This window comes from Fusarium oxysporum, chromosome XII (assembly GCF_013085055.1).
Source record: "Fusarium oxysporum Fo47 chromosome XII, complete sequence".
Taxonomy (NCBI): Eukaryota; Fungi; Ascomycota; class Sordariomycetes; order Hypocreales; family Nectriaceae; genus Fusarium; species Fusarium oxysporum.
The window spans coordinates 1,433,902-1,445,383 of record NC_072851.1 but is presented as its reverse complement, the minus strand read 5'-3'; the positions used below and the strand labels follow the sequence as shown (position 1 = coordinate 1,445,383).

Sequence of the window (11,482 nt, the reverse complement as noted above, 5' to 3'; positions counted from 1 at the left end):
TCTGGAAAGCCAGAGAGATATCCCTTGTTGAAGCCTGCCTTTGCGTTGTTGGCTTGGCATTTTGCGAGCTCCTGGACAAAGTATGTAGCTCGAGAGCCGCATTCTTTGACACCGGCGGAAGCGTAGCACTGTGTCCAGGCTGAAAGAAAATGACCTTGGACGTGGCTTCGAAAGGGGAAGTCGGGTGCATCCCAGCCGCCGTTTGTCTGTGCACCTTTTGTATCGACACCGTGGTTCTTGCGGAACACGTAGAGGAGACGATCGGGGTCAACCGATAGAAGATAGTTCAATGTTCGGTTCTGATTGTCCATCCATCGACTATCAGTGAGGGAGACTTGAGTCAAATCGAATGCATCCGCCACGTCGTTGACAGCTTGGCCGTTGACAGGAAGAATTAGGGACACAAGACCCATAAAAAGGGCAGAGGCTTTGACCACGACCATGATGAAGCTGGTTTTCGTTGATCGGCTGGCTTGATGAAGCGGATGTTACGCCGGATCAGCAGCTGTTTATATATCCATTACATCGATCTCCATAGAACTCGGACTCAGAAAACTCCCTACCCCATATCACCTGTTCAATTAGGCCTGAGCTCTCACATTCATTGGAGCGCCAAGTTTAATGTTACATCTGCAGATCCGGGGGAACTTCCATACGGCATTTAGCCGATGCTTTGACTGGTGATCTGCCACGAGATTTCTGTTCCACAAATGAGAAACACGAAACGCCTGCTTGTGATTAATTGGACGAAATACGCGCACCAATGCTGCTCTAAATAAAGTGATCAACATGAAGCGACCCGAACCGCAAACTCTGGGGAACATACGATGTCTGGAATGTAGTGGCGCGCCAATACTTCAAGATAGGAATTCGTATGGCAGCTCAATACTTGTTGCGGTGATAGTGCAGAGCCCAGACATTATGCTTAGTTTAGACTACCGCGCCAATGTAGGGTGAATGCGAGATGAAGCTTGTCCTATGTCAGGAACTACAGGTGCGGAGAAGGGAGATCCGATCTATATGGGGAAGGTCAGTAAACAATGTCATCATGCTCCTGAGGGGTTTGCGTTGCATCCCGGTGGGAGGAGCTGTGAAGTCCGGTGGGAAGCGACTCAAATCCCGGTGGATATGCCGAGAGGCCCAGGTCATGTTTTCCACTCATCCATAGGGGCATAAAAGAGGTATTAGAGAGCCAATTAAATATTTCTCGAGTGATTCGTGTATGTCATAGAAGCAATTCTAGCCGGCGGAATAAATAGTTGTGCTACTGTTACTGGGACTGCATCTTCACTGTCCAGCCCTCGTCCTTACTACCCATGTCATTCGATGCGGAGTCTTCCGCCACGGCCTCAACCACTGTCGAGTCTCCGAATTTCGCATTGATCTCTTCAAGCTCCAAGCCCTTGGTTTCCACGAAGGTGAAATAAGCAATGATAAGAAATATGAAGTCCCATGAAGCGTTGATGAAGTAGAATTTCCATCCCAGATCGGCCATTGCATAGGCCATGGCAAAGGAAGCAAGAAGACTAAATAACATTGTTAGTAAGGGCTTAGACACGAGGGATAGATCTGTTATACCCAGCACTCGAGTCAAGCATGCGGAAGATGGCAATACCTGTAGCACGTAGCTTGAATGGCGAGACCTCGGTTGGATACAAGCTTGTCATTGGCGTGATCGAAAAAGCATAAAAGCCTTGGAAGAGGAAAATGACGGCAATAGTTCCATATATGGCGGAATTGTTGGTGCTTTCGCCGAAACCTGAAGATTTCTGGTTAGCAAGCAACATCAGACTAAACACAGACTGGAACCTACGCTTGATAAGACCACCAATGAGCAAGAGGGTAACGACCATGCCGCCAACACCGATGAAGGTCTGTAGTCTGCGCCCGAGAATATCGAGCATGAAGCTACCCAATACAGCGACAGCGAATGACCAGCAGTTGATGATGACCTGGATCTGCGTTTGGGTAGTCGTGTTGGTAATGCCAGCTTGATTGAGGATCTTGGTAAGGTAGAAGCTGTGATTGTCAGATGGGTGGATCAGCCGCTGCCAGAACGGTATGACTTACGATATGATGAAGTTACCAAACAAGTTGATCATGGGTCCAAAGCTGCATAGAATGGCCAGTCTGCGCCTGTTGGGCCCACTGGAAATGATCTCCCTCCAGGGATTGCGAGGATATTCTTGAGCTTCGCGCAAGATTGCGGTCCTGATTTCTTCCAACTGCTCACTGCCCTTCTGGAGGTCTGTCTTGTCCTTCCCCTGCATAATGACCAGAACTTCAAGTGCTTCTTCGTTACGATCCTTGGAGATCAACCATCGGGGGGATTCTGGGACGAAAGGAACAATCATGACAGCCAGCAAGCTGGGAACAAATTGAAGGAGAGATGGTAATCGCCAAGCCCATGTGCTTTGGATGTTTTGGCTTCCATAGTTGATGATGGCTGAGGCCAAACTGCCGACATAGAAGCACGAGAAGAACAAACCAAGAACGCGGGCTCGTCGACGTGGAGGGAGCAGCTCGCCAAGAAGAGTTGGTGCAGCGCCATTGCTGATAGCGGATCCAACACCAACAAGGAAACGGGCGATCACGAACATGGGTATGTTTTGAGCAGCAGCCTGTAAGATGATGCCGATTGTCGTTACGATTGATGCGATGTATATTGCACGTCGACGGCCGAAGTGATCGGGAATAGGACCCATAAGAAAAGCACCGAAGATGCTGCCCATCCAATTGGCCGCATTGTTGAGACCTTCAGTGGCGGTTGTCAAGTGGAAGTATTCGGAGTAGGACGGCAAGATCAACAGGCCATTCATGACGGATGAATCGTAACCCAGTGTCTGCGGTTGTTAGCTGACTCTGCAGGGAAGTGGGCTCGTACGTACAGCCGAGTTTACGATGGTCACTGCCAGAAGGAGAGGCATGAGGATCTTGTGATCTGCAGGCACAAGCCTCGAGACATGCTTTCGTTCAAATGCCATGATTGAGATGGTCGCCGTTGAATGATGAGCCGAACCAGGAGTTGGGCTCTTCTTCATTGCCGGTTACAGGGTGCATCTTATATCTTGGAACAAAAATGTTTATTATCATTGGCTTATCAAGTCTGGGGAAGACAGAACCCAGGGAATTGGTCTTATCAGGCCCGCAACTCCCCGCATCGGATCTAGATCCTGGGGAGATAACGATTTGATTGAGTTCTGACCAATAGCTTCACGATCTGAGCCGAAGTCGGTCGAGCTCGGCCGAGCTCACCCGCTAGTGACTTCGTCGCTAGTCAAGGCAGGAAAGGCGAGACATGATATTGAACTAAGAGATAAAAGGATAGGATACCACCGAACCGTGAATTTTAACCTCTTTCAACCACTAATCCTATCGAAATGCCTGGCCCTATCCGACAATGGCCTGCGTGGCCCGAGTACATCTGTGAGAATGCAGCGTCCTCCAAAGACCCTGAGTTCTTGCAGGTCAAGAAAGCGATTATCGGCGAGTATGGCGCTGAAGCGCTTCGTCGAAGCTGGATAAAGGTCTGCAAAGAACTCGAAAGCATCACTGATGAGATTATCGAGAAGGGAAACACCATTATCCCCATCTTCAACACTCTAGAAGTTATCGATAAAGGCTTCTCACCAGAGCAACAGGCTGAGATCAAGAAAATCGGCTCGTTCGTCTGTCGCAACACTGTCTCCAAGGAAGTCGCGACAGCACTTTATTCAGACCTCAGGACGTATGTCGCGGATAACAAAGGCTCCATCCAAGCATGGCCTAAGGAGAGTCCATCAATGATGGTCTTGTACAACTCACCAACACAAAACACCCTTCGTTCCCATCCAAATCACCTGAAGCTGCAGCGAAAGATGAGTGAGATTTGGAAATACTCTGCAGAAGACACCTCACCCGATCCTCTTATTTATCTTGATGGCATTCGCGATCGTGCTCCAGGCCAGCCATTCCTTGGGTTAGGCCCTCATATTGATGCTGGAAGTTTGTGTCGCTGGGCTGATCCAACTTACCGGAAAGTCTACGATGAGATCTTTTCCGGTAGGCCAGAATATCATGATGCTTATGATCTCGATACGAGAAAGAATGCGAACCAAGAGCTTTACAAGGGCCCTGCTCACTCTTCGGTTCTGCGAACGTTCCAAGGATGGACTGCGTTGACGCCAACGGCGCCAAGAGAGGGGACCATTATGATATACCCCAATGTCAAGACTGTAATCGCATACCTCCTTCTGCGACCCTTCTTCAGTCCGCCAAAGGATCCTGATTATATAATGAACGCTGAGAAGTGGACCTTTGACGACTCCACCGGTTGGTTCCCGGGGACTATGAAGCCAGAAAGTCAACGCTTGAGTCGGCTATCTCATCCTCATCTGAGGCTCGAAGAATGCCTTATTCATATGCCAGAGGTACAGCCTGGAGATACAGTCTGGTGGCATTGCGATGTAAGTGAATCTATTCTCATTGTTTTCGTGCAATCATCTGACAAAAGCAACTTCAAGGTTTGCCATGCTGTGGATACCGAGCATCTTGGAAAGAACAACGCGTCGGTGGCCTTCATCGCTGCGTGTCCTACAACACCAGCGAATGAAGCCTACGTTAGAGACCAGCTTCTTGCTACACTAGAAGGACGACCGTCTGCTGATTACGCAGATGGGAATGACCTGGACGAGAGGACACTGAAGGGATATGTGGGCCTTGATGGTCTAGATGCTGAAGCACGCAGGGCTTTCGGATTCCACCTACTGTAAATACACAGTCTAGTGACAAGAAAAAGTTGGTCAGAGGGCAGGCTAAGATCATCATAAACTACCCTAAACTCCCCTAAAATACTTTAACATTGTCTTGGTCTTTTTTGCCTCTTAGGACTCTAGTGTCAAGCTTTCTTCCACCTTATAATTTGCTTCAATTCAACCGAAAAAGATTGAAATCTGCCGTGATCAGCAAAATTTAGAGTCGCATTGTGCATGTAATGAGCTCGTCATCAAAGTCTAGGTGGTGAGGAGAATGATGTATGACTGATATCATCAATTGGTCCGTCGCGAAGAACGTCAGCACATAAGCCTATCACAAATAGAACATTCTCTTGTGATTCAAAATCACAAAAAATCTTTGAATCCAAATTACATTAATCTTACCTAAAACTTACACTGAAACATGTCTACCGCCATTGTTGTCGGAGCGACAGGTACGTGGTATCCCCAGTCTGGTAGCTGTCTTTCTCACAATCGTAATAGGCATTCTTGGACGTGAAATCGTTCATCAGCTGGGTCAAAACCCCCAGAAATGGAGCAAAGTCTACTCCCTCTCGCGCTCTCAGAAAGAAGAGTTCCCTTCCAATGTTGAGCACAGACACATCGACCTCACCGGGAACGCCGATGAGGTAGCCAATAACCTGCACGGTATCACGGCTGAATACGTCTTCTTTGCCGCTTACCTCCAGGAGGCAGATGAACAGAAGAACTGGGATGTCAATGGCGATATGTTACAAGCCTTCCTAGATGCCCTCGTCAAGAACGGCATTGACAAGAGACTCAAGAGATTCCTACTAGTGACGGGCGCGAAGCAGTATGGTGTCCATCTCGGACCTGTCAAGAATCCTATGCTTGAGTCTGATCCTTGGCAGACTGACCAGTCAACTTTTCCGCCCAATTTCTACTACCGTCAGCAGGATATCCTGAAGAAATTCTGCGACAAGTCCAACGGCCGTGTTAGCTGGAATGTGACCTATCCCAATGATGTCATTGGCTATGCGCGAGGAAACTTCATGAATCTTGCAACGGCAGTTGGCATCTACGCGGCAACCGGCAAAGAGCTTGGTAAAGATCTTGTCTTCCCTGGATCTGAGAGGTTCTACACTGGATTTGACTGTTTCACAAGCGCCGACCTTCATGCAAAGTTTTGTGAATGGGTCGTGCTCGAATCTTTGGCTGCCAATGAGGCTTTCAACGTCGTCAATGGTGATGTTGAGAGTTGGCAGAACCTATGGCCTAAAGTCGCAGAACGATTCGGGATGAAGGTTAATGCCTCCCAATTCCAGCAATCTCACTCGTTGAGCTCATCTACAGATTTAAATCCCGTTCCTCCCATCACCTTGCATGAGGAGAAGTCGGGACTCGAAGGTATCACCACACCAGGCAAGATGGAGCAGACCATCGATTTGGTGAAGTGGAGCCAGCAGTCGGAGGTCAAGGAAGCTTGGAAGAAACTCGCTAAACGAGAGGGCTTGGATGAGAAAGCACTGGAAGAGGCTACGTGGGGATTCCTCGGTTTTGTGCTGGGCAGGAATTATGATCTCGTGATTAGTATGAGCAAAGCGCGAAAGCTTGGTTGGACTGGGTAAGTTGAACGCCTTTCGGAAATGCTGAGTCTTGCTAATGTTGAATAAGATATGAGGATAGTTGGGAGGGCCTGAGCAAGGTTTTCGATACACTGAAGGATGCCAAAGTTCTTCCCTGAGCTTGTTGCTTTATGACAAGTTGCCAAGTCAAGCCGTCTAGTATCTATAACAAGATGGATAGTTTAACAAATTCTCAAAACCTGAAATCCATTCATGTAACAGCTTCATTTATGCTTCGCCTCAAGACTCGAGCAGCATGGCGAGCTAGTAGGTTATGTGACTCAACAGCGTCGAGCAAGACAAGCCCAGCTTCAATAGCCTCGAGGTACTCCCGGTTGTCCTTCGAGCTGGTACTTTGGCATTCCCGCAGCAGAAACATAGCGGAAGAGTAAATATGATACGAAAGCGCCCTTATGATTCAGTATGCTGCCAGGGAGCTCAGGGGTGGGGTTGTCTTACCACTGCTTTCTGGTTGAAGCTGGCTGGTCCCAGCTTCGATTAATCCAAATGAGGCTCATGGCAGACGTGACGCTGACTGTTCGTGCCCAATGATATTCCTCGGGAGATGATAGCCACTGGTTTTGGAGAACACGGTTGATGTGCATTCGAAGGTGCAACAACACGAGAGTCAAATCGTACCGTTGCCATTTGATCCACGGCTGAGTAGCCTCAAGGGCTTGTATCTCTGTGTTAGTGACTGCGTCACTCTCGGGTTGCAGGTGGCCAGGCAATGTGTCTATGATACTTGCCAACCCCTCATCCGCAGCCTTGACGATGTCGACAACATTATTCAGTGACTTTGAGCCGTATTTCAGTGATATGCGAAATGTGTATATGACTTGGGATGTCCGAGCCATGAAGATGTGATAGTGGACGGGATCTACAAGACCTCCTTGTGGTGCGGGATGGGGAATCGATGGTAAGGGGACTTTGAAGTCGGATTTGTCTATAGCTGGCGATTGATGCGTCAAGTTCAACCTGATTGTAAAGCAAGTAATCAGCCTTTGGAGCCATATTGATGACATGTAACCTTACCACTCGCAGATTACTAGCGTCCACCATAGACGACGCTCTGCTTCAATGCTGAGGTGCTGTCCTTCTCTTTTGTCATTATCTTGACCTAAGCGTAGAGTTTGGGCGATCCGAATCGCAGAAACTCGCAAGTGATGACCCATCTCCGAATCTCCACGGTTGTTGAAGGTCATGCACAGAACAGCTATTGCTTGTACATTGTGTACATTGGCGACTCGCAGGAAGTCTGCTTTGTGTAGACAGAATATGGCAGCGTCGTACCAATTTCGAGACACCTGTTCCATGGGAAGGTCATTCGGTAGCTGCAGACTTTGAGCTTCATTGTCTTCCATCATTAAAAGTGCTGTCTGCACCGCCCGTCAGTAGTTTTACTGGTACCTGTCAGACATATCTCAACTTACACTGAGGACACTGAAGTAGAGAGCGAGCCATGAAACGTCAGCCTTATCGAGTGCTAAAGCATTCTCTAGACTGCCGACAAAGTGGTCACATTCGTCCTTGAACTGAGGATACTCCAGGGCATAATGTACCCAAGAGTTCCACGTCCTGTCAAATTCTACAAGTTTCTTGCTAGTATCTTCATCCGGCAGTATGATATCCGCCCAGTTCAATACAGATGACCTGTCGATGTTGGATTCCGAGGCAAGGCTTTCCCATAAGCCATCATCAAGCTCACCTGGGGTGTACTCTACATCATCCAGTGAGTTTTCGAATTGCTGAGCCTGTGCAACATTCATGGTTGGTTGGCGGCCTTCCCGCGACTTGAGTGCCATGATCTCTCGTCGTAGACCGTGATTCTCTTCCTTGAGCTCTTGGTATGTTGGAGTTTCGGGACCGCCTTGCCATCTGTTATCTTATCAGCTTCAATAAAAAAACAAAATGAGGATGATTCACAGACGTGGTCACCTGGCCGCGAATAAGGACCATTTCCCTGACACATGATTCAGCCTGGCCACGCTTGATGCACCGTGAGCAAGGAACAGATTTATCGCATTTGACTTTACGAGATGAGCATGACAGGCAACTCCGCGGCGCTCGCTGCGTCGATCGAAGGGCCACTGCATCACTTGAACGATGCTCCATACTGACTCCCTCAAGGGTATCACAAAGGTTAGGTGGTGAGGAATGAGAGGGGGGCCTAGTCTCAAACTCAACCGAGCTGACCCGATAATCACCTGCGTTGTGATTGGATGGTTATACGCGGACGTGACGCTTATCAGAGCTGCCCCACGGTATTTGAGCTTTCCAATGTAAGCATATGAAGATCAACCTACACTCTTCTCTATTTCCCTTTACTGTGTGACTAACGTCTCGTTTCAATTATTCAAGATGCCATCTCTCGTGGTGTTCCGCGGTGCAGCTATTCACTCTCTTGACCTCCAAACTCTGGAATTTGTTGACGATGCAACTCTCATCATCAGCAACGGCGTCATCACAGGATTTTGGAAGAACCCTGCCGATGTCCCCAAAGATGCGTTTCCCTCAGATGCCAAAATCCATACTCTTTCTCATGGTGAATTCCTGGTCCCGGGATTCGTCGACACTCATAATCACGCTCCTCAATGGCCGATGCGGGGTCTTGGCCAAGGCCTTCACATCCTCGATTGGCTCGACCAGGTGACGTTTCCCTTCGAAGCGCGCTTCTCTGATCCACAGTACGCGAAAAAGATGTATGAACATACCGTTCACGACTTTCTGCGACAGGGAATCACGACTGCTTCGTACTATGGCTCCCGTCACGCTGAAGCGACGCGCATTCTAGCGGATATATGTCACGCGAAAGGCCAGCGCGCGTTTGTCGGAAAATGTAATATGGATAGAAATGCACCAGATTATCTTCGTGAGCAAAGTGCAGGGGACTCTCTTCGCGAGACCAAGGAGTGCATTGCTCATATTCGTGCCCTGAGCCCCGCTGGAGACGGTGAAGAGGGGTTGGTGAAGCCGGTTGTTACGCCAAGATTCGCAATCTGCTGCACTGACGAACTTCTTCGTGGGCTTGGAGATATGGTACAGACAGATGATACTCTGGCCATGCAAACACATTTCAACGAAGCCCAGCAAGAAATTGATTTCACCAAGGAGCTCTTCCCGCAGTTCAAAGGGAGCGAGGCTGATTTGTATGAGAGTTACGGACTTCTTAACAAGCGCAGCATCCTTGCTCACTGCACTATCATGACCGACTACGAAAAGGAACGTCTTGAAGCACTGAAATGTGGCATCGCCCACTGTCCCATTGCCAACATGACAGTCGGCGGTGGTTTCATGGTAGCACCTATCCGCGATTTCCTCCGTCGCGGAATTAAATGCGGTCTTGGTACCGATAGTGGAGGCGGCTGGGCATCTCAGATGTTAGCAGTCATCAGACAAGCGATGATAGCTTCAAATGCCCGCGAGGTTATGTCCAAGGGCGAAGACAAGGCTCTTTCACTTGAGGAAGTATTCTACCTCGCAACTATGGGGGGCGCCAAGGTCCTATGTCTCGAAAACAAGATCGGAAACTTTGAAATTGGTAAGGAGTTCGATGCTATTTGGGTGACTACCACGACAGGACTACAGTCTGCTATGACTCCAAGAGAGGAGGAAGACTCACTGAGAGGATTGTTTGAGAAGTATGTTATGACGGGTGATGACAGGAATGTGGCACAGGTATTTGTCAAGGGCCGCAGAGTGGCAGGTAGCCAAGAGTACAATTAGTTCCGACAGTCTCTAGGTTCTTCATAGGGTTAATAAAAGACCCTGTATACACCATTGTGACGCATCAATCAATCATTTATGCCCTCATGCTCACAGCGACTCGTCTTAACGGATCATCACTACCGCCTGCCTCTGGGAGCAGGAAAGCTCCAGACATTGAGGAAGGGTATCAAAGTATACTCATCAAAGAACCCCGAAGATTACGACGGTCTACATAAGTCTTATTTGCCTCCCCTAACGCCACTAACACATGGCTACCCTTCAGCCCCACCTTCGTCCCTCAACCTCAAGCACGCGGCATGCTGCAGAGGTTCACTTTTCGCACTTAACCTATTCTATTTTATGGCATGATTTTATTTTGGGACATGCTAGCTATGTTCGAGATACTGAAAGCTGACCTGCTGCAGACCAAAACTCGACACTAATAATTGCCCTCCGCAGCCTTCTTCTTTAGTTCCTCCTCGAGCTTCTTACATGGATCGCATAAGATGCTAGTCTCCGGACTCACGTGGTCCCTTGTCTCCACGCAACCTGGTTCTCCTGTAAGCTTGTGCTCACATTCTTTCTTGACCTCAGTCTTGAACAAAAGGTGGTGGCAGGAGCCGAAGTGGTATACATCTGTAGTAACGCACATAGTTATTGCAATACTAAGGGATATGATTGTTAAGTTGTTTTCAAGATTAGTTCCGATACCTTGTCAGGATAAATTGATTATCAAGAGTATGAAAGGTTGAAGGTTGGGGAGGACCAAGCGGGATACGAAAATACTTATATGTTTTTTGAGCCTCTGAGTCACTTCGTGGTAATATCATTTCTCGGATCGTGGATACCTCTATAGCGTGGAGAGTGATGCCAAGTTCTTGTCTAAATTAGCTGCCCGGGGGCGACTCCTCCCAGAGATAATCAGAGACGAGCCTGTAGACAATGTGAATAATGGCGAATCAATCCATCCCTCAACTAGATACTTCGTATATGAAAGGTATCTTAAATATCACCAAGACTAACTACTTGAGTCCGGCAAAGAAATGAACCACAGTTACAATAGACCTAGGCGTCTCTTCCTCTCATCTTCCGGCTCCTGACATGGTAGGCAAGGTCGATACCACGTGTACCATTCATCTCCACATGTTATGTTGCATTGTTCCGTTCCTTTTTGAGGGCAAGGCTCTTCTTCATGGTGCCAAGAGATTAGGTGACTGCAAGTGCCCCAATATCGTATTGTTGTAGTTTTGCACATTTTGTTTCAGAGTCAAATGATGGCAACTTTGATCGTAAGGTGGACGTGTGGGAAATCTATTCCTGGGATATTGAAACTGTTGAAAAGGGGGGTCTGAGGGAAGCATTTTATACTTGGAGCGACCCTCTGAATCAGGATATGTGATTGTTGTATCTAAGTCACAGCTCTTTTTATGGATT

The 11,482-nt window shown here is 48.2% G+C and overlaps 5 protein-coding genes across 5 annotated transcripts; 3 read left to right on the top strand and 2 right to left on the bottom strand.

Annotated features, from left to right (window-relative positions):
- Positions 1 to 1,270: 1,270 nt before the first annotated feature.
- On the bottom strand, positions 1,271 to 2,984 carry FOBCDRAFT_193536 (general substrate transporter; the record flags this gene model as incomplete). The annotated part of the gene is made up of 5 exons (XM_031193801.3): positions 1,271 to 1,526; positions 1,579 to 1,759; positions 1,814 to 2,019; positions 2,071 to 2,843; positions 2,889 to 2,984. 5 exons carry the CDS (start codon positions 2,982 to 2,984, stop codon positions 1,271 to 1,273), a joined length of 1,512 nt encoding a protein of 503 aa, XP_031030422.3.
- A 396-nt stretch (positions 2,985 to 3,380) lies between these two features.
- Positions 3,381 to 4,787, top strand: FOBCDRAFT_193534 (uncharacterized protein; the record flags this gene model as incomplete). The annotated part of the gene is made up of 2 exons (XM_059608747.1): positions 3,381 to 4,445; positions 4,503 to 4,787. The coding sequence occupies 2 exons, from the start codon at positions 3,381 to 3,383 to the stop codon at positions 4,749 to 4,751; spliced, it is 1,314 nt and encodes a 437-aa protein (XP_059466408.1). The 3' UTR covers positions 4,752 to 4,787.
- Positions 4,788 to 5,157: 370 nt separating this feature from the next.
- Positions 5,158 to 6,699, top strand: FOBCDRAFT_324951 (uncharacterized protein; the record flags this gene model as incomplete). The annotated part of the gene is made up of 3 exons (XM_031193799.3): positions 5,158 to 5,188; positions 5,238 to 6,339; positions 6,390 to 6,699. 3 exons carry the CDS (start codon positions 5,158 to 5,160, stop codon positions 6,457 to 6,459), a joined length of 1,203 nt encoding a protein of 400 aa, XP_031030420.2. The 3' UTR covers positions 6,460 to 6,699.
- On the bottom strand, positions 6,652 to 8,455 carry FOBCDRAFT_254625 (uncharacterized protein; the record flags this gene model as incomplete). Its single annotated transcript, XM_059611134.1, has 5 exons — positions 6,652 to 6,766; positions 6,800 to 7,318; positions 7,376 to 7,719; positions 7,774 to 8,218; positions 8,271 to 8,455. The coding sequence occupies 5 exons, from the start codon at positions 8,453 to 8,455 to the stop codon at positions 6,652 to 6,654; spliced, it is 1,608 nt and encodes a 535-aa protein (XP_059466407.1).
- A 208-nt stretch (positions 8,456 to 8,663) lies between these two features.
- FOBCDRAFT_172011 (uncharacterized protein) lies at positions 8,664 to 10,114 on the top strand. Its single transcript, XM_031193796.3, has one exon. The coding sequence runs from the start codon at positions 8,702 to 8,704 to the stop codon at positions 10,064 to 10,066; it is 1,365 nt and encodes a 454-aa protein (XP_031030417.2). The 5' UTR covers positions 8,664 to 8,701; the 3' UTR covers positions 10,067 to 10,114.
- Positions 10,115 to 11,482: the final 1,368 nt, after the last annotated feature.

What these genes read in the sequence shown, in the direction of transcription:
- FOBCDRAFT_172011 (XM_031193796.3), top strand. Translation starts at nt 8,702, where the DNA reads ATGCCATCTCTCGTGGTGTTCCGCGGTGCAGCTATTCACTCTCTTGAC.